The sequence below is a fragment of the Chionomys nivalis genome, chromosome 21, assembly GCF_950005125.1.
Source record: "Chionomys nivalis chromosome 21, mChiNiv1.1, whole genome shotgun sequence".
NCBI classification, from domain to species: domain Eukaryota; kingdom Metazoa; phylum Chordata; class Mammalia; order Rodentia; family Cricetidae; genus Chionomys; species Chionomys nivalis.
In genome coordinates this window covers 43,015,165-43,037,079 of record NC_080106.1, presented here as the reverse complement: position 1 = coordinate 43,037,079, position 21,915 = coordinate 43,015,165, and the positions used below count along the sequence as shown (strand labels likewise).

The 21,915-nt window shown below is 45.1% G+C and overlaps 2 protein-coding genes across 2 annotated transcripts in view; one reads left to right on the top strand and one right to left on the bottom strand.

The window, feature by feature from the left end:
* Nucleotides 1-21,915, top strand: part of Rnf150 (ring finger protein 150) — a 211,656-nt gene that overhangs the window by 66,852 nt on the left and 122,889 nt on the right. The window lies entirely within an intron of this gene.
* LOC130863915 (protein SET-like) lies at nt 13,743-14,711 on the bottom strand. Its single transcript, XM_057754250.1, has 2 exons — nt 13,865-14,711; nt 13,743-13,825 (listed from the first exon to the last, which is right to left on the bottom strand). The coding sequence occupies exons 1-2, from the start codon at nt 14,709-14,711 to the stop codon at nt 13,743-13,745; spliced, it is 930 nt and encodes a 309-aa protein (XP_057610233.1).

Below are 21,915 nucleotides of genomic sequence, written 5' to 3'. Positions count from 1 at the left end.
TTCTGTCGCTTACTTATTTTCATGGTTTATTTTATTTTTAGCATTCCATAGATATTTTTATTTCATATATGAGGTCCCTGTTGTCTAAAATTCTCACTCATAATGGATTTCAGATGTATCTCACATAAAAGAGTAAAGAGGACAGGGGAGGTGGCTTAGGTGATTGCAGTTCAGGTCCCCAGCCCTCCACCAAAAGGAAAGAAAATTGGCAGGGGCCTGGTAATCTATCTATAATCCCAGGAGTCAGAAGGCAGAGACAGGATGTCCTAGGGTAGGGTGGCTATCTAGACCAGCTAAGTCTGCTGAGCTCCAAAGTCAAAGTGAACCTGCCTCGATAAATGACATGAAAAGTGACTGGGGCACACAATGAAGGCTGACCTCTGACCTCCATACGCGTGCACACACATGTGCTCTATAGCATGCACATCCTACGTACACACACATGTAAGAATGTGGGAAAGTGGAAGGGCTAAATGAAGGGTACTTTTGATCTTAAACAATTTATCCATTTATTTACTTACTTACTGTATGCATGGTTCAGGACAACCCACAGGACTTGGTTCTCTCCTCCCCCTCTGTGGGTCCCAAGGATTGAATCAAGCCATCAGTTTGGCTGTAAGTGCACTTATACTGAGCCACCTCGACCACCCTCTGTTGGGGATATTCTGCTCATGTCAGTGACACTCGCTGACTTGGTCTGTTCAGTCCGTTCGCTGTCTCAAGCTGAACCCAGAAATATGAGGCTGGATCCTGCAGTTTCTTTTCTTCCCTGTCTCTGTCTCCCACTGCAGCTTGGCCTGTGGCTCTGAAAACCTTCACACCCCATGAGTTCAGTAAAGCGTCAGACTTTTACATTCTTGATGCTTCCCACTTCAGAAGACCCTTCCCAGCATAAACCAGCACCCACAGGAATTAGATCTGTATGTTGTTACAAGAAGGTTCATGGTACAATCTCCCTTAGACAAGTTTAGTACAAAATCTTAAGAAGTCAGTGTTCTGAGCTGTGACTGGCTGTGCCATCAAGAAGCCAGATGCAGGCTGTGGTTGTTCAGAGAATTCACAAAGACCACCATGTGTCCAAGAGCATCCACAGAGACCAAGGAAGCTGCCAGTGGTCCAGGGCTGGGGAGCAGATGGCCAAGGGCAGAGCACAACTTGCTTTCATTCTACATGTGCTCATTTCCGTTCTAGAGACATCTCAGAACGCCTGACGGCCAACTACTGTTTGGTTACCCCGTGTGCTTACCTGAGATTGTGAAGCTCTCAGAATGGAAACCTGTAGTCCCAGTGAGTTGAACTAAAAGAAACTAACTATTCTTTATTTTACATTGCAGGCATGAAAAGAAACTTTGTAACTACCCCTGAGGGTTTTGGTGTATCAAAGACTTCTTCCTGTAGTTGGATGTTTTTACTCTTTGCTCTTGTTGGGGGCGGGGGCAAGTAAACACATGTAGATTTATTATTACTTATAAATGGCTGACCTTAGCTTGGCTTGTTTCTAGCCAGCTTTTCCTAACTTAAATTATCCTGCCTACCTTTTGCCTCTAGGCTTTACCTTTCTCTATTTCTTCATATCTTTTCTTTCCTTCTTATTCTGTCCGGCTGTATGGCTGGGTGGCTGCCCCAGCATCCTCCTCCCCTCCTTTCCTTGCTCCTCTAGTCTAGGTTTCTCCTCCTATTTATTCTCTCTGCCTGACGGCCACACCTATTCCTCTCCTACCAAGCTATTGGCTGTTTAGCTCTTTATTAGACCAACCAGGTGTGTTAGGCAGGCAAAGTAACACAGCTTCACAGAGTTAAACAAATGCAACATAAAGGAATGTAACACATCTTTGCTCATTAAACAAATGCTCCACACCATAAATCAATGTAACATTTTAAAGTAATATTCCAAACCTTCCAATACCTTTTTTACTACCAGTTTCTGAATTAAAAACTGTAACCAGAGCTGTTTGTATGCAAGTTTCATATCTTTTTGTTGAATTTTTTATTTTCTTTAAAAAAGCCATAGTTTTTTTTTATTGATTCATTGAGAATTTCACATCACACACCCTAATCCCACATATTTCCCGGTCCCTCCATATCCACCTTTCACCCTTGTAGCATTCCTCCCTCAACTGCAAGGAAACGTTAAAAATAAATAATAAAAGATAAAAATATTAATTAAAAACAAAAAACGAACAAAAAAGCAAACAAACCACCACCAACAAAAAACCACTTTGCTTCTCCATCTTTCCTGCCTCTCCACCTCTTCACCTGTCTTGGTGGCTCTGAGAGCTGCTGAGGGACCCTTCTGTCCCAACAGCTTTACTTGCAAATGTTCATTGTGTGATGTGCTGTTGGTCAGGTTTAAGGCCTGTGGCTTCTGGTACACCATCAGTGCTGGACCATCATCCAATCTCCTCTCAGATACCCTGCAGTTGTCCCGAGCCATGGAGATCCTGTGGCTATGGTTTCACAGAACCAGTCCCTACGTATGTTCCAGCAGAGCATAGATTGGGATGGATGTTGGAGAGTGCCAACTCAAAGCCTCAGATGTATGCCTGGGTGGTAGCTGATTGGTCAGTCCAGGCTACTGGAACCACCCCCATCAGGTGAGGGGCGGAACCAGCTCTATGGAGCCCATGGTGAGGGATGGGGACAATTGTCCCCTACAGGGTCATCAGGTTCCATTATCCCAGGGTCATCGAAGGTCCGCTCTCCAGTGTATGTGTGTGTGTGTGTGTCTCTCCCTGTTAATTTTATTTGTAAGTTTTCACGCACGTCTATACCGTGTGCTGAGTGCATCCCCCCACTCGTGCCCTCATTTCCTCAATGGTGCTCTTTAGTAACAATAACAGTGTTATTCCTTTTTTATGGGTGTTCTAAGTTTTAAACTTGCTATGTATTGAGAAAGGTGGCATATCACAGTGTGTGTTGCGGTCAGACACGAACTCCTAGGAGTTGGCTTCCTCCTTCTACCATGTGAGTTCTGGGGATCAAACTCAGGGCATCAGGCTGGATGACAATCCCTTTGCCAGCCTTGCCATCTCTCCAGCCCTGTGTCTTTGGAGTAATGGCATTTTACAGCCCACTGCGGGTTTTTTAACCCAGTCTCGTTCTTCATTAGCACCTTTCCTTTAACAGTTTCTCGGCAGAGTGCATGACGTACGGCTTTAATTTAATGTGTGCGCTCACCTCTGCCTTTTATTATGTTAGTGCGTAATATGGCTCAGGGCTATGCCTTGCTCACATTTCTCAGAACTGGATAATTCTTGTTTATTAGATTTACAGGCCTGTAGATTCACCACCACCTTCCTCCTGGGCCATTTATCCACAAAGCAGGGTGGCTGCTCGTGTCTCCACCGACAACACATTAACTTCACAAGAGGAATAAAGGGGAAATGATATTCCTGACACCCTGCTAAAGAGAGAGTGTCTAGGGTGCTTACACCCTTCTGAAGTTATGAGTCACTTTCAGAACTGAAGTGTGGCATAGCATAAATCACCCTCCGGAAAAGTGTCTGTGGCTGCCCGTTCGTGAGGACTGTCTGCCTTGCACACCTTCGTAGATGGAGAGGAAAGGAAAACTAAAATTTTCTTAAAGGTTACCCCAGTCTTGCCACTGTTTCAAATTTATCCCGAGGAAATAGTTCAACACCATTTAAAATACAAATAAAAGTCTTCAGCAAGAGGATGTCCATCGAGACACTTTCTGTAATGGAGAAAACATGGACACCGCAGGAACGACGGATGTGTCAGTAAACAGAGGCAGCAGCCTGAAAACCTGTTATCGACACACAAATTAATGGTGATAGAAACCCAGGGGAAATTCTGATCCACACTAAAAGCAGACAAAACAGATAAGAGACCCAAGTGTACACGGTCATCTTAACATGACAGATCTGAGGATGGATGGGCGTAGACGCGCGCGACAGAAATCACAGGAAGCAAAGGGATTGTGCTGGCCGTGGGAATTTGAGGAGGTTTATTGGTGTGAAATATTTCCCTTCAGTGTCACTTTGTGCTTTCACAGCAAACGTGCAATTTTTTAAAACACTCAGAAAGAAAGGTGGGAATAAATCTAGGCCATCTCAGCCACAACGCGAGCCTGCTCTTCCCCTCCCTGGTGAGAGGTCACAGTGAGATGACAGAGGTCTCAGCGTGCCACCTCCCAGTCCTCTTTACTATTTCATGTCAGCTACATCTGAAATCCATCCTGAGTGAGCGCTGTAGACATGTGAATTGGGGCTTTTCCTAGAATATAAAGCAGTTTGACCAGAATGCCGCAGAGATTAATAGAATCCCTTCCTTCAGAGGGCAATGGCTCCTATCTGGCTTGTCACAATTGGCTTTTGCTGCTCATATGACCCATATTAAGTAACCATAGGTTTTTCTTCTAATGTAAAACTTTGCTTTAGTTGTTTTTTTTATGTTATAAAAATATAATTTGCAATATTAAGCATCATGGGGAAAAGTAAGCTTATGATTCCCAACTGGTTTGAGAATTTGACAATCATTAGCTCCTATGAGAAAGATTTGTTGAACATGCACACCCAAATGAAGGTTGTGCATCATAAATACAAGCTGAAGTAACTAAGCAAAGAGAAAGGCTAGGGTCATTTAACCAGCCAAGGAAACCCATTGAGAGAGAGAGAGAGACAGAGACAGAGAGAGACAGAGAGAGAGAGACATAGAGACAGAGAGAGAGACAGAGACGGAGAGAGACAGAGACAAAGAGAGACAGAGAGACAGAGAGAGACAGAGAGAGAGACAGACAGAGAGAGCGAGAGAGAGGGAGAGACAGAGAGACAGAGAGAGAGAGAGAGAGAGAGAGAGAGGTTTTCTCACTCATGTACACGCTCATCCATGATGAGGGTGGCATGCCAAGAAGACCCTTCCTCCCCTCCTCCTCTTCCTCTTCTCTGGCTCTGGCTGTCTCTCTATGTGCACACATGGCAGGGTAAGGTGTCACGTGTGTGCACAGCTGTACATACATGCGTTCATGCAGGTATGTGCGTAGACCTCAGGTTAATGCCATGAGTCCTGTTCCAGTGTTCTGTCTTCTTCCAAGCAGTATTTCACGATCATCAATATGCCTAGGTTCCATAGTCCTTTACCCTGGGATCCTCCGTCTCTTCCTTCTGAGGCTAGGTTCAAAGTACAGAGCGGCCAGTGTCTGAATCCCAGACCTCTTGATGGTGCAGCAAGAACTTTGACCTCTGAGCCATCTCCCCGAGAAAATCATCCTGCAGGCTTCACTCCAACGCTGCACGGCATCACATTTGCACCGTTCCTCCAGGGCACAGGCAGACAGAGGCCTTGCCCTTCTCTGCCCTTTCAGCAGCTTCTCTTAGCCCTCCACACCACTGTTGTCATGAGTCACCTGGCCCTGCTTCCCTGCACATCCTCAGCCAGGAACTCGTGTGTTTTAGCAAACAGTATTTACTGCTTCCTTTCAAGGCTCCAGTTTTCAGTAGAATGCAAAAGGTGGCTTCCCAGGAAGCATGAAGCTTCCCATACAAGTGAAGGCAGACTCCAGAATAAGCCTGGTCTTTAAGGCCCTGATAGGAAGTGGGGTTCACCCTCATTTGCACATGGGGATGTGTTCCCATTCTCTCCAGGACAGCTCAGCGCGTGCTTACAGTTTCTCCAGTGGTGTGCTCTTTGTTTTCTCGCTTCTCTTCTGGTTGACTGTCTAATCACCCACTGCTGGGGAAACTTCCCTGCAGATGACAGCTTCGAACACCCTTGAGTGACAAGAGAAAAGATGATATTGTCTAGAAATGCATGGTACAATAAATGCATTGATGTAAAATAAAATATAATTCTTGAAGGAGGCATGTAAAGAGGGACAGTGGAGTCTTCTTCAAACTAGTGTTTAATATTTTCAGGACTACTCAAACCATAGCATCAGTACCTTCCTTTCTGTGATGCTCAGAAAAGTGTGTGTGTGTGTGTGTGTGTGTGCGCACGCGCGTGTGTGTAGACTTGTGCATATGTGCATGTGCATCACATGTATGTCCTTGTGTGTGTCAGTGTGTGTGAATGTTCATGAGTATGTACATGTGTGAGTGTGTGTATGCCTGTGAATGTGTATGTTTCTAGAACTTAGTAAACTTAGAAAGAATGTACTGGGTGTCTGGGACTGTGGCGCGGTTAGTAAATTGCTTGCTGTGCAAATGCGAGGACCTGGGTTTGAGTCCCCAGCACCACATGGAAGAGGCAGGCACTGCAGGGCGTGTGTGTGGTCACAGCGAGAAAGGAGAGGCTGGAGGACTCTTGAAACTAGCTGGCCAGCCCGTCCAGCTGAGCTGTAGCTGGAGGTTCAGTGAGAGATCTTGTCTTAAAACATGAGGTGGAGAACAATTGAGGAAAACACTTGGTGTGCACTTCTTGGTCTACATGCACATGCACGCACACCTATTCACAAGTACACACGTGTGCATACACACACAAACACATGAAGTTGTTGGTATTTTACCCTATGTTAATTTGATTTTTGTGTGAATGCTTGAGGTGAGATATTTAAAATATTTGTGTATCCTTCAGTTTCTATCCCTCGAGGTAAATGACTTAGCATAAATATCTTCTCTGGTAGTATCTGATTATTCACATTTGATGGCAGTTTATCCCATGACTTGCCATGTGTTTGTACATCAGTCTTTGATCAGTTCCAGGAAGGTGCAGTTGTAAAGGACCAGGTTTATCATCTGGAGCAGCCTCTGGCTCTCTGTACTATATATGAAACCTTTTGATGAAGGGCTGGCATGAGCAAGGGTGCAGGACTGGGCAGGAATCCTGCAGTGGAAAATGTGGGAGGCACTTTGACACACTCATCAGAATACTGTCACCATGTTTTAATGCATAGAAAAGCTGTTTAATGTATAGAACAAACTGACTTTCTTAGATATAGGTAAGCTGAAGTATATAAAATCTTGGGAGAACATATATGCACATACAAGTTTCAGCCCTTCCTTCTTTCCTTTTCTTACGATGGCAGAGAGTTTTTCTTTATTGGTGTCTGCAGTAGGTATTTCAGAAACATAATTCGTATGCAGTGAGCCTGCAAGGTATCTATCTCTTCAGCTCCTCTTCCGTATTTCTAATGAACATCCCTCCTCTCTCCGAGGCCCAGTATGCACAAAGCCATGGGAGTTGCTGTCTAGTTGCAACCTCTGGGATAAAGGGAGTGGAAACTGAACTATGAACTGCAATTTGATCTGACTCATTCTTCATCTGGCAGAAGTAAAAAGAAATAAATAACAGCCATGGGATCTGTGTAGCACAGATGTTCAGAAGCCCAGGAAGCCATCAGCTGTTTGGGAATCCTTCACACACCATGCTTCCAGAGACAAGGAGTCAGTGACTCACAAGCCTGAACTTTGGTTCTGGCCTGGTGGGTGTCAGTAAAGAACAGCTGCGCGAAAGCGGCGTCTGCTCTGCAGCTTCCTCCCAGGCTGCGGTTGTGTGCTTCCTAGAGTGCTCCAATAACAAGTTTCCAGAGCGGCCACAAGCTTTGGCAGCTGCAGAGTGGACTGTGGTCCAGGCGCGGATGTGGATAGAAAAGGGCTTGTTCTTTTTAAAGAGGAGCCTTCGTGTCTCTGTAGGTAGGAGACAGAAACACATTGTATACAAATGCAATTGCGCCAAGCCTAATCCTAGGCATCAGAGGGGCAGACATTATCACCTGCTATCGTTAGACTATGATTTATATTTCATAACTTTCGGCCTGTTGCACTCATCTCATCCATGAAACATAATCTCGACATTTCTATAATTTAAAAATGTTGTAGTTTATCTCCGCTTTCCCATTGTAAGTAAATCCTTCTCTGTGGCTCTCCAGCTGAGTCATAGCTTTCTTTAACTTATTCTTTATTTCACCTTGAGTTTATGCAGACTTTTTATTATCTATTTTTATTTTTGTTCTTTTTTAGAGGATTTCATACATATACAGTGTATTTACATCATTCCCACACCTTTCTATCTTCCCTTTCAAATTCTCCTGTATCCCCCCACTCCCTTTCAAATTCATGGTCTCTTCTGTAAACACACACAGCATGCACACACGCACACAAACACACACACATACACCACGCACATGCACGTGCACACACACACTCCTGCTGACTCCACTTAGTGTTGCTAGTACGTGTGTGCATTTAGGGCTGACCGCTCAGGATTGGATAACCTATTAAGGAGCTCATCATCCCTGAAAAAAACTGATCCTCCCTCATTCCACACTCTTTGATTGCCTGTAGCTCTCCATGGGGGGTGGAGCCTTGTGAAACTTCTCCCATCTGTGCAGTCATGTCAGCTGGTGCTGTCTTATGCAGGCAGCTTTATTGTTACTATTTCATGGGTGCGGCTTTCCTACCGTATACAGAAGCCACTGTTTCCCAGCAGGCGAAGTCCTCTGACTCTCAGTCTTTCTACCCCATATGTGGTTTTCCTTGAACCTTAGATTTAGATGATACACTAGATATATCAGTTGGAGCAGGAATCTCAGGCTCATTTATTCTCTGCATTTTGGCAAGTTGTGAATCTCTGTGAGAGTCTCCATCTGTTGCAAAAAGAAGCTTCTCTGGTGAGAGGTGAGAGCTACAACTCTCTGTGGGTAGGAAGGAAAGGGGCTGAACTCTTGATGAGGGAGGGTCCTTCTCCCCAGTGATATAATGAGAATAGAGAGGTCCGCCCCACCTCCCAGCGCTGTGGATGGAAATCTGGGAGCGACATAGACTCTGTCCAACAGAAACTGGGCTTTCACTATGCAGTTTATTTGGTCTGCTACTGATTTCCATGTGGTATGGTTGGCATCTGCTCGCAACTTTTGTTTTCCAAGTGCTTTTAGGACTTGATTCTTTAGAGAAGTGGTTCTCAACCTTCCTCATGCAGCGACCCTTTAATATAGCTCTTCATACAATTCTTTTCATTGCTACTTCTTAACTGTAATTTTTCTACTGTTATGAATCATATTATAAATAACTGTGTTTTCTAATGGTCTTAGGCAACCCCTACGAAGAGATCATTTGACCCCAAAGGGGTCGCAGCCCGCAGGTTGAGGACTGCTGCTTTAGAGTGTCGTGGAAACTGGGTTGTAGTGATAAGGTCCCATTGTGTTTTTCCAACCGATCTCAGTTTGCAGAGAATAAACCCCAAAGAAGAAAAAGCAGCTTGAGTTGAGCTTTCAGAACAAAGTCAGTTTGTGAGAGAATGTCGGATGTCCTCTGTGACTGGGCAATGGGAAGTGGGGGGCAAAATAGAAAGACCTGGGGACCGGGGAGGTGGCCTGCTACCACAAGCATGAGGCCCTAAGTTCAGGTGCTTAGGACCCTTAGAGAAAGCTGTGTCTATGATTCCAGTCCTGACTTAATCCCCTGACTCCAGCCAGTCTGGGCAAAACCTGAGCTTCGTGTCCAGAGACTGTCTCAAAGGTAAGGTGGAAAGAGACAGGGGAAGACACCAGATGTCTGTATTTAGCTTCCATACCTGCACGCACACACACACACACATACACACACACCTGAACACACACTCAAACAAACACACACACACACACACAGGCCTAGAGGTATGTATTTGTCATTATTGAGTGTGTTGAAAAGAATTCTATTTCTTTGAAGCAATTTCATTCTTTGAGTAATACATCTCACTGTTGATGCAAAACTTCACCCTTCAGATGGGACACTTGGTTCCAGACACACTAAGCAAAGCAAACACAGATCACAACAGCAGGTGAGACACTAGTGACAACATCCAGAAAAGGTCCGATTAATGCATATTAACAATATTCCAGTATGCAGACATGAACATGGCCTATCTCTCCATGCAACTGAATTATCTACACATCTCTGAAATATTTTCAGTGCAAACATCTTGGTAAATTTTCTAGCATTTCATGTTTAAAAGCACTGTGGTGAATTGAATCTAAAATGTTTTCTCACTCTTGGCTGTCATCTACAATCCGTTAATTATGTTGCATGTCATGTATATTTTAGACTTATGTTATAATTTTTCTCTTATGTTCTGTTGCTGCTGATGGGTAGCTTTGATTGACGTCCGGCTGTTGACAAAGTCTCACACGCCTGCCATAAATCTCACTGGAATTATTTCCGCTTATTTATTGGAAAATATGTTTTTAATTTTTACTGATGACTCTATCGTTTCAAATTATTAAGATTTCATCCAGAAATGTATCTGTCTCTCTGGCTTGGGATCCACTAGCTTTGTGGGCACACTATCCTTGTCTGCCTAGATGGGGCTTCATGACTTAGCCATCTCTTGCTGCACCTCTTCTTTATCCTTGTCTGCCTAGATGGGGCTCCATGACTTAGCTGACCCTTGCTGTACCTTTTCCTTCTTTATGAGCTCTCAGTCCCCACCCTCCCATCTTCAAGTCTTTCTCTCGGGCTCTTCGCTCACCATTCCCTGTTGCTGGCTTCAAAGTTCTTGCTTTCTATTTCATTTCCACCTTTGCCCTGTTACATTATCTAAAGGAAATCCTCCCGGGATGTGTACTGACCACCGTCAACACTGTTAGCTAATTACTAGCTTGCATATCTCCCTAACAAGCTGCAATCTTGACTCACAAGCAACTATATTCACATTTTTCAGCCTAGTAGGCACTCGATTAACTTTTTAAAAATGAATGTGTGTAATATTAGCCAACATTTACCAAACTAGTTAGGATGGTAAATATTGTGGAAATGACACCAAAGAGTAATGTTAAAATTTAAAGGCTGCGACGAGACAAGTGCTGCCACCGCTACAGTTAGGAGCCGCCGAGTGACGCGTCTATGTGTGTTGTCCTATCAGAGAACGCCCAGCTCTTTCTACAGCTGTGAGTACTTTACCTTCAGGAATAAACACCACTGTCTTCAGATGCTGCCCTGTATGTGATGATCTGTTCGCTTGCAAAACGCAACTTCTTGTATAATAGGCACACTATAGAAAATTCAAAAAACTTTTTCCCAACCACGTGGAAGTCTCCGGGTGCGTATGACTCTTAGTCACTAACTTGTATTGCTGACTACCCACTGTCTTTTCTTAATATAACCAGTGACGAATCAGCTTCTCCCGGCTTTCCCAGGAAAGATGAAATCACTTTCACATCTGGGAGTAATTCAGTCCTTGGCATACAGGGTTCCAGATTTCTATCTTGGGAAAAGTTCTTTTTGGTCCAACAGTTTATTGCAAAAATGATGCAGGCTCCTGTTTACACGATGGAAAACAAAATAAATGGTATTATTTTATTGGGAAACTGAGACTAGTGCCTTCAAAGCAATTTGAAGATTCCAAATATGTTTGAGCTGCTTTGCTTCTTTCAGAAGAAAGTGAGGCTTCTAATGTTCTTACCCAACTCTGTGGGTTTTTTTTTTTTTTTTTTTTTTTTTGCCTCTTCCATGAAACAGAATCCTCTTCTTCTTGCTGGCTTATCTGCACATTGAAATGAGGTTTTTCCAGCAAGTGCCAGGCAGTGGCTTTATAAAAGTATAAGAATGCATCAACTTAAAAAAGATTATTTCTCTTACAGTGGCATTTGAGTGGGAATTCAGTAAGTGTGTGGGTGCTGGATTTCATGCTTTAGAAAAGACAAAGGGCACGGGGAGATGCCAGGAAGTGATCCTTCTTAAAAAGAAAGAAAGGAGGTGGACACTTAAATGGAATGTGGCATCTTAAAAGAACTAGAAGGGGCTAGAGAGCCGTCTCACAGCTAGGAGCACTTGCTGCTCTTGCAGACTCATGTTTGGCTCCCAGAACCTATGCTGGGCACATGTCAGTCTCCTGTCAGCCATGAAATGACCAAGGTAATCTCTTCTAGGAGTGCCCTGCACTGACACACATGCACACATGTATGTGCATGCACACATATATACACACATGCACACACACGTGCACATGCAAAAAATATTAAAGGTATTTCTTAAAAAAAGAACTAGAATCCCATGGATGTTTCAGTAATAAGGACAGCAGCCAGCCTATCACCTTTCATATTCAACCATTACAAACATGGCTGCTTATGCCAGACATAGGATAATATGAGAAAAATTATGAGAATTGATGATGAGTCTCCAGTAAGCACCAAACCAAAGCTGAGGAGCCCAGAAGTCAGAAAAAGAATAAAACTTTTTTGTCAGAAAAACTCAAATGAGAATTCTATGACTCATAGTAATTTTGAACTAAGGGCTCCTTAGGGTAGGATAAGTGGATTATAATTAAGATATTTATTTGCTTTGGCTGTGCTGTTTGGCCATGGGTATTATTCTGAATAAATCCCCTTTCTTTTCATTGAATGCTGCCTAACCAATGTTATCAATGCTTCTTAGATAAATTTATAAGCTAGCAGCCCCCACAAGAGTGTAGCAATTAAGACTTTCCTTGTCAAAAAAGGAATATAATGCTGTGAGCATTTGCAATAGATCCACTGACCGACATCCTTCATACAGCCCATCACTGTGAATGAGGGCTGTGTCATCTAAAGCCTTTAGAGACCCATTGCCCAATGCACAGGCAGTTAAGGCCACTACAAAAACGTGCTTGGGGTACCACATGTTTCAATTATTTTGTTTTGTTTTTACCATAAGGAAGATAAAGTCTGAATTGTAAGTCTGGTATTTTACAGGCAGCTGTGATCTGGCCCTTAAATGTCATGGTCCCCCAGCTCCTATTTAGTCACTCAACACATTTTACAAGTGCTTGCTGTATACCAGAGACACCGAGTGCCACAGAGGGACAGGACAGACACACGGAGTGCCACAGAGGGACAGGACAGACACATGGAGTGCCACAGAGGGACAGGACAGACACACGGAGTGCCACAGGGGACATGACAGAGACACAGAGTGCCATAATAGAACAGGCCAGGCACAGCTCTGCGTGCAAACTTTAAACTGAATCTCCCTAAGATGTTCCTCACGCCTGTGCCATGGATAATTTTAGAAACCTCCATGTTACTTCCTGTATGCACGTGTACAGATTTATGACTCTCTCCCAGAAACCCCCGGTGCTGCCGTATCATTCTGCCTCTTGGTTCCTCATTCCTTCTAGAACCACCAACTGCCCCTTAGTCATCCTGGCTGACATCCAGACAGGGCTTCAGAACTACAGCTCTTCCTTGAACTGCCGATGGCGGTCTCTTCTCTAGCTTTCTGTAAGCCCCAGGCCAGGCTCCCTGTGGTTCACAGAAAGACTTGCCCTCTCGCGAGCACTAAAGGACCATCATTAGATTGAAAATGACACCATGAAAATATCTTGGACAATTGTTTCCCAGTTTACACCAAACACATCAGTTTTTTGTTTTGTTTTTGTTTTTGTTTTTTTTTTTGTAAATGCTAACTGTCTGTATTCACATAGAAACAGTGTAATCTCTGAGCCCAATATACAGAGAAAGGAAAAAAGCTAGAATTCTATGCACTACTACACAGGGGCCTAGCACCCCCCAGCCTCCAGCAGAGCCAAAGGGGATGGAGGGCTTTTCTTTTTTCCCCACAGAGCACAGTGGTGGTGGTGTTGAATCCACAGTTCAAGACAAGAAAAGATAAAAATGAATGTAGAACAGAGTAGTGGAGATTCTTTTCCCATTGTATTTTGCTCAAGACATTTCCCCAAAAATGAGAACCATGGTATTGAGAAGCGAGACCTCAGAAACAGGGCGACTGAGCACAAGAGGGATTGGGGACGGGAGGGAAATGACTGCAACTTGCTCCCAGGGACTGGAGAAATTTAAAAAATAAAAAGAAAATAAAAAAGAGAGTCGGAATCCATCAGTCTTCTGAACTAGTCATCCTCGCCTCATCCTCCTCTCCTTCTTCCCCTTCATCATCATCTTCATCTTCTTCACCGTCATCTCCTTCCTCATCAATATCTTCATCTTCATTTTCTTCACCGTCATCTCCTTCCTCATCAATATCTTCCAAGCCTTCTTCCCCTTCATCATCATCATCATCATCATCTTCTGCCTCTCCCTCTTCATCGTCCATATCAGGAACCAAATAGTGCTGTAAGGGGTTTGGCCAAATATCATCTTTGATGACTTCTCCTAACTCATCTGCACCTGCATCAGAGTGGTCAGTAAACCAGGTAAAGAAGCTCTCTGGCTCTTCGTGTTGTCTCTTCCTGCTAGCCTTATTCTGTGTTTGACTCAAGCGTTTTGTCAAATCCTTTCCAGATTTCCATTTGATTTCAGTGGACTTTGAGGTTGGGTCACCACTCTCATTCAGATGAAATTCTTTGGAGAGAACTTTATTTTCGAAGTAGGGATTTTCATCAAAATAAAAATCTGTTCTGTAACCTGATTTAATGTCTTCAAATTCTGTTACTTCAACTCTGGTTAAATAATGCAGAGCCTCTTTGTCTTCCTCCCCAAGCAGTGCAGATACTTGTGGATGGTTGACAAATGTGGTTACCCAAAAATTTGGGATTTTAGCGATCAATTCTGACCTCTTCTGAAAAAATGGCTGGCGGAGTTTGTTATATTTTTGTTCTACTTTTAGTATTTCCTCACTTGCTTGTTCACTAAGTCTGAAACAATGAAGGCACATTGACTGTGATGGCTGACAGATACAACTGTCTATTTCATTTTGTACTTCATCAATGTGTTCAATTGCTTCTTGCTGTTCTTTTTCTCCCTTCGTCAGGCCGGGAGAGGCAGATTTGTCCTCCAGTTTCGGGGAAGGAGCCGATTTGGGTTTCTTGGACTGAGGCAAAAGCGCAGATTGCTGTTTCGGAGCCATGACACGAGGGAAGTAGCTAGAGGCCAGAGGCCAGATGCAGAGAGCAGGAAGAAACTCGCAGGAACTCCAAACACATCAGTTTAATCTTAAAGTTTACTGTCTGACTTTCCTGGCTCTCGCGTTTGGTACATGCACACCACCAAATGTCACCTATGCGTCATGATGAGTGTCACGTGGACCAAGACTCCCAGGCTCATGTGGCACTGAATGGGCAGAGGGCTTCCCTGTAGGCAGAGTGATTAGTGAGGGTCTCTGCCTCGTGCTGCTGTGTTTTTATAACGAATGTCTCTGCAAACGTTAGTAGTATTTGACTAATATTATTAATATTGCTATATAATTCTAATTTACCACGTCGGCATTTTGGAACGTATACGTTTTCCTCCACTGCTCTTTACAGCATTGCTCTCTTGTGTCCTTGTCCTTGTGGGTCCCCTAAGCTTCCCGTAGCTCTGTTGTCAGGCTGTGTGAGGATTCCTCTGCTGAGGACATTGACGATTGCGACGGGGAGCTGGTTAACAGCACCTATCTTAACCTGTTAGGTTGGGAGCGCTGACCTATAGGAGCTCTGAGCTGGAACTTTTCACACGCTGGCTCACCCCGAGAAGACCTATAACCCTATGAGCATTGCTTCCTCCACTCCTAGGAGGCAAAGCTCCTAAGTAATTTGGAGTAACCTTTTCTGACTGAACTTCAATTCCTTGCTTTCCAAAACTCAAACTCTATCCTGGCTAAAGAGCACCCCCATCCTGCCTCTACCCCAGCCCCCATTACTACCCTACTCTCCCCTCTCTACCCCAGCCCCATCACTACCTGCCCTCCCCCCTCTACCCCAGTCCCCATCACTACCTACCCTCACCCCTCTACCCCAGCCCCCATCACTACCTGCCCTCCCCCCTCTACCCCAGTCCCCATCACTACCTACCCTCCCCCCTCTACCCCAGCCCCCATCACTACCTGCCCTCCCCCCTCTACCCCAGTCCCCATCACTACCTACCCTCCCCCCTCTACCCCAGTCCCCATCACTACCTACCCTCCCCCCTCTACCCCAGTCCCCATCACTACCTACCCTCCCCCCTCTACCCCAGCCCCCATCACTACCTACCCTCCCCCTCTACCCCAGCCCCCATCACTACCTACCCTCCCCCTCTACCCCAGCCCCCATCACTGCCCTACCACTCCACATTTTGTTTCTGTAATTTGATTAGTTTTCCTGTGTCTGTCTTGTTGTGACCAGATGGATTCACCCAGTAGAATGTCAAGACTCCTCCTTTTTGTAATGACGTGACAGTATTTCCTTCCTTTGCAAGGCTGAATCATGGTTCACATAATATTCCTTCCCCTGTGTGTGCTGCATTTGGTTACCCATCACTCATAGGTCACTCATAACTTTGTATCTTGGACGTTGTGGCAATGGTCCAATGAGCCTCAGCTGCTGTGGGCATCTCTTGAGAACCTGTTTCACTTCAGGACATTCGATGTCATGATTTACAAAGAAATTGTGTTTGGTTGGCATAACAATTGATTTCTTCTGTCCAGAGAAGGGTCAACTGTTTCATAAAGTCACCCGGCTTCTCTTAAATCAATAATGATAACAATAAGGAAGTCAGTGTCAACTTTCTTACACACTAACACTTGAGTAAGAAGCAGCCTAATCCTATAGCTTATAGCTCCCATGCATTAAGTGTGAACAGACACTCTGATTTCACTGTCCTAGACTTGAACCAGAGTTGGAGGTGGTATGCAAAGACCTGGTAGGCATGAACTTACATGTTATAGAGAATGTCTGGTTTATACTGTGTGGCTTCCTCCTCATGGTGCATAGCAAAAATATCAACCATCCTAGTAGAGAGGGTCTGGACGGTGCATGGAATGGCACGTGACAGAGCCTGTTTTCTCCTGAAACTCAAGGAAACGGCACATTAAGTAGCTAGTATACAATTCAGGGGGAGGGTTTACTGTTTTCAAAGAGATGTGTGCTTCCTGTGATTTCTACGTAATTTTTCATCCCAGAGAACACCATTGTGTACACACATTAGATATAGCCAGCTCCTCCAGTAAAACGCAGTTGGGTCCTTGCAAGAATAGCTGCGAAAAATATTTAGGCCATCCGTTCTTAGAATCACCTGCTTCCTGGGCACCAAGGAAAGAACAGTCATTAATGTGGGGTGTATATTGGTGGGTAGGTGGCTGGGTGTGCACATGCATGTAGAGACTAGAGATTGATATCACGAGTCTTCCTTCATAACGGTCAACCTTATTTTCTGAGACAAAATCTCTCACTGACTCTGGAACTCAAAAGGGCAAGCCAGGCTGACTGACTGACCAGCCAGCCCCGGAGAGCCTCCTGGTTCTGCCTTGCCAGTAGTGTGAGCAGCGTGAGCGTTACAGGCTGCCACACACAGCTCTTCCCAAGATGCTGGGATCAAGCTCAAGCCATCATGCTTGGGCCACAAGCAGCCTATGGAGTCACCTCCCAGCCCTGACACAGAATATTCTCACAAATGAGGCAGGTCATGGGGGTATTGTTGACATTTGTGGTTGCCCATTTCCAGATCATTCTGAAACTGACATCACTGGATCAAAGACCGCCCCCTAAACAGTCAACTTTTAGAACTCGGAGTTTGTTGGCAGCTTCAGGTTTTAATTTCAAGTGATGTTGTTGTTTACTATTAGAAAGCATGAAATAAACAAAATATCAAAGTTACCCCTGAGGTTTGTATAGTGTGTTCAAGTTAAGAAACACTTCATTTCTACCGTATCCCCCAGGCTGAGACTAGCATTCAGAGCCTCAGATAGGCAACAGTTGGTACCTAGAGATAAGCTGAGGCCTTACAATCTGCAGGGAACCAAAGATGCTGACAGCAGGGAACGGTACTGACGAGCCTCACCTACTTCACTTTCCTTTTCCTCCCCTGTCCCCTACTGACAGTAGCATTCATTCTCCATTGCCTCGTGGGCCATAAAGCTGGAGTCTCCTAAGAGCACTGTCTGTAGCAGTTATGACAAACTTCCAGAATGTTCCAGCAGGGAACAGACTTTTTCTCTTTTACACTCTCAAGCCATTGGCAAAAGCCAGCCCCCTATTAAATGACGAAGACTAAACCCCTGCTTTTGGAAATACGCCCCGTCCTTCAGCAGAAACCTAGAAAGGAGCTGGCTAAGAGACTGGGCATCCCTTGTGGTCACACATAATGGAGATTAATCACCGGGGACCCTAACTAATTCCAACCACCGCCTCTCAATGAATGTCAAGTGTGAGCCCTCCAGTCCTTGCCCCTCCTGGCATTAGGACATCTGAATGGGTCTGTTGTCCAGCGCTCTACACAGTAATACGATTAATTCTACACAGGGGGTGTTTGACTCCAGCTTGTCCCGGTACCACACACACAGCAACATGCAAAGTGAGTCCTCCATGGTGATTCCATCAGTAGCAGGATCAGCTCCGCTCGGGGACACGTTGTCTATCTTAGTTTAGCTTTAACTTCCCGTCAGATTTGCTCTGCATTAAATGTGCATCTCGATGGAGCAAAGTTGGTTCAGAATTATGTGTGTGCACGTGTGTGTGTGTGTGTGTGCGTGTGTGTGTGTGTGTAGGCATGTGTTTGCATGTGCATTTGTGTGTGTATTCAGAGACTGGAGGCCTTCCTTGGGAGACATCAACCTTATTGGTTTTTTAAAAAGATTTATTTTATCCTATGTGACTGAGTGTTTCGCCTTGTGTATATGTGCACCTTGTGTGTTCCTGTGGAAACCAGAAGAGGGTGTCGGATCCTGTGGACCTGAAGTTGAGAAAGTGACCCTATGTCTTTGGGACCAATTGCTCCAGAGTCCAAGGAAGCTTGTCCCTGACTCCAGTCAGGGGATTAATTTTCTCCTTGCTGGCTAGTGACTTCATTTCCCAGAGCTGGCAGACCACCAAGAGGGATGACTGAACCTTCCTAACCTAAAGTGCTACCAACGTCCTGGCCTGCAGTACACCGAGATGATTGTGTGGCCCTTGGAAGGACTCGTTCAGAAACCACTCCTTTCCCTCCTTTCTCTGGGCTTTAAAAACTGAAAAAGTATTTCAGCCTTTTATTTCACATGAAATGTTAGCCTGGGCATTTGACCAAGCTACACCACCCGTCCAACTGTGCTTATTTTGAATAACTGATGTTTATTTATAAAATTAACAAGGTGTCTTTTACTGAAGACCTTTGATAGAAAATGCTTTACACGGTATCTGAATGGTGGTTCACCTGGTAGTAGAACTGTAGGCCATGCTCTCCCAGTTTCTGAATCTTCTCTCCAAATTGGATCCAAATCACTCCATGAGGTGATTGTTGAGCTCTGGGCTTCCTCTGCTCTTAGAAGAATGTCTGCATTCAACATTCCAGGGGCCATTTGCTCACTGGCTTTCCAGCCCCTGGTGTTTGTTTTGTTTTGTTTTTCTCCTTTATGGTCTTTGTTCTTTACAAGAGCTTTTCCCAATTCTTTTAATGATGTTATTGAAGGGCCACATCTTTTACAGGCTCTCTCTTATCAGAGTTTCTTAAGGGAGTCTGGCCCTGTGGGGGTCTGCCAGCTACTTCCAATGAAGTATGCAGGTTTCTTGTTTGCTTTCTAATTAAGGACCATGAGCTTGCATTTGGTGACTTGTAACCTGTGAAGCCCTCATGTGCGTGGGGTGGCGATCTGTCCCCATGTTTTATGTCTGGCTCTGCTTTCTGGAGACAGGTGAATTTGAATGTTTACTTAAATTTCCAGCACATTTTCTTAAATTTGACCCCCAGCCATAAGTGGGGAGAGACCATATATTTGAATCTTTAGCTTTTCCCCTTCTTAGAGGCCAAACTGCAATGGCCAGGCTCATTTTCTTTTTTACCTCTAGGGGCATAGACCATTTTCCAGATTTGCTGTTGGGAGGTGGGAACCATCCTGTGGTCTCAGTGCGAATACCATCTGGGGGTCCTGGTGGGAATACCATCCTGTGGTCCCTGTGGGAATACCATCCTGTGGTCCTGGTGGGAATACCATCTGGGGGTCCTGGTGGCAATACCATCCTGTGGTCCCTGTGGGAATACCATCCTGTGGTCCCTGTGGGAATATCATCCTGTGGTCCTGGTGGGAATACCATCTGGGGGTCCCGGTGCTGATGCAGATCCTGACTCCAGCCCTTGTCCTGGGTCCTAACAAGCCCCATTTTTGAGTCTGTGGATGCCAGGCTCCATGGCTGGCAGGATCGAGCCACTGGCATCTCAGATGCCACCACCTCCCTCCCCTGTATGGGTTTCAGTTTTCTCTTTCGCTTTGCCTCTGGAGATTTCCTTAAGTTTCTGTAATTGCGGCTACGCATTACAAGAAGTAGCTGCCGTGGTTTAGGGAGCATTTCTTGAAAGGCCCATTCCCTAGTTATTCTGCAGCAGCTGAGGTTAAATGCATGTTAAATGAAAGGCAGAACTTACAGAGAAAGCATCTGAACATTCTGGAAGGAGGCAAACTAAACACGTAGAGAAGCAGGAAAGCTTGCAGGGGTGGGGGTGTTTGTTTTTATTGTTCTATGTGTATCCAGGCAGGTTCTCTGTCTGAGACCCACAGCTCTCGGAAGATACTGAGTGCGTGAAGGGCAGAAAGTGGGCTGAAGCCACAGAATACAGACAGGGCACTAAAGATGGCTTAAAGTATCTCGGTAATAGTTGCAGTTAACGGTAGACCAATAGGTGGTTTTGTTTATACTAGTCAGGTAAAACAGTTGGAACTTAATTTCACCAAATTCTTCTTCATGTATCTGATAGAAATTTTGAAATTCTGTATGTGCCTCCTCTTTGAGCTGTTGTACAGAGTAATCGCACAATAAACACCAGTTGAATGGATAAGTAAAAGCAGGTGGCAATGTCTAATTGCCATTATTCTAAAACTTAGTAACTGATGCGAGTTCTACAGTGTCTGAGAGGACTTCCCGCTCATAACCTCACACCTGTGGGAAGGTGAAGTCAGAGAATAGAGTTTGGTTCACTGCGCCGCAACAAACACAGACGAGAAGCAGCTGAGGAAAGGCATTTGACTGAGCACATTCAACAGTCGCGCCAGTAGAAAAATACTGGTGTCGTCAGGAATATCTGCTAGGAAAACGTCACCCTCTGTGAAAAGGTAGAAGAGTTTCAAGGGTGGCAAGCTTTTCTTCAGTGTTTGCGCCAGTGTACAACTCCAGGGCCTCTCTCGCTCGCCAGGTGGGCAGTCAAGGTGAAAGGAAGAGGCTGAGAGCATTCTCAGAGCGCTTGTTTATCCCTGCACCTTTGAAACGCAGCTTGGTCAGTGTTGGTGCCTTTGCCCTCAGGTCCAGAAATGAGTGACGGCTGGCAAAGTCAGCCAGGGATACCGTTTGTTCCTGGCTCTTTGTAGCTAGGAAGCCAGGGGTGAGACATTTCTAAGGGACCTAGTTTTGCCCTGTAACTGCATTCCCCAGCAGCCTGCTAATGAAGTACATATGTTCTTTCTCTAAGAGGGAAAGGGGGAGGGAGAGAAAAACCAAGAAAAGGGAAATGGCAAGCTCCAAGACTTCCTAAGAACTGGTTACTGACCTCCCGCTGAGCAAGCCTGCAAAGGGATCAGGGCCTTAGTCAGAAATCCTGCGCCAACTGACATGGTGACACGCTGGCCCCATGCCAGTTTTGCTTGGGTAAAGAATTCTTTTCCCATCGCCCTTTATTCCTGAAGGCTGTGACCAATGTCATCTTCGCATTCTTTCTGACTCTCAGTTGTTTCTTTGTCGATTCTGTGGACACAGCATTCTGCTCCTCTAGGAAGGAAACAGGAATCACAGTTCTGCGTCTCCTGGTCACTGGCTGTGGTGAGCAGTTAGTTAGTGAGCTATGTGGCTCAGCTTCGGCCTCAGAACGTCCAACTTTCCCTTGAAGTCTTGCACACTGCTGCAAAATCATTTGTATCCTGTGTTCTATCCCGTGTTCAGAGTACTGATTCCAGGGACCAGGGACAGAGAGGCACAAGGGACAAGGAAACACCAGGGACTGGACACACGGAACAGAAGGCGCCAAGAGACTTTGGCCTTGGGCGTTTATGGACAACCTGATTTCCTAGAGTTGGCTTCTCCCTCCCAGGAGGAGACCTGAAGCACATGGCGGGGAAAGCTACCTCTGAAGTACAATTGTCTGTAACATTTATCAGATGTGCTGATTCAACCCTTAAGCTTGGTTCCAGTTTGCAG

Coding starts and splice junctions, on each gene's coding strand:
- LOC130863915 (XM_057754250.1), bottom strand. CDS start 14,711: ATGGCTCCGAAACAGCAATCTGCGCTTTTGCCTCAGTCCAAGAAACCC. Junction 13,826..13,864: donor TGATGAGGAAGGAGATGACG/GTGAAGAAAATG, acceptor ATGAGGAAGGAG/ATGACGGTGAAGAAGATGAA.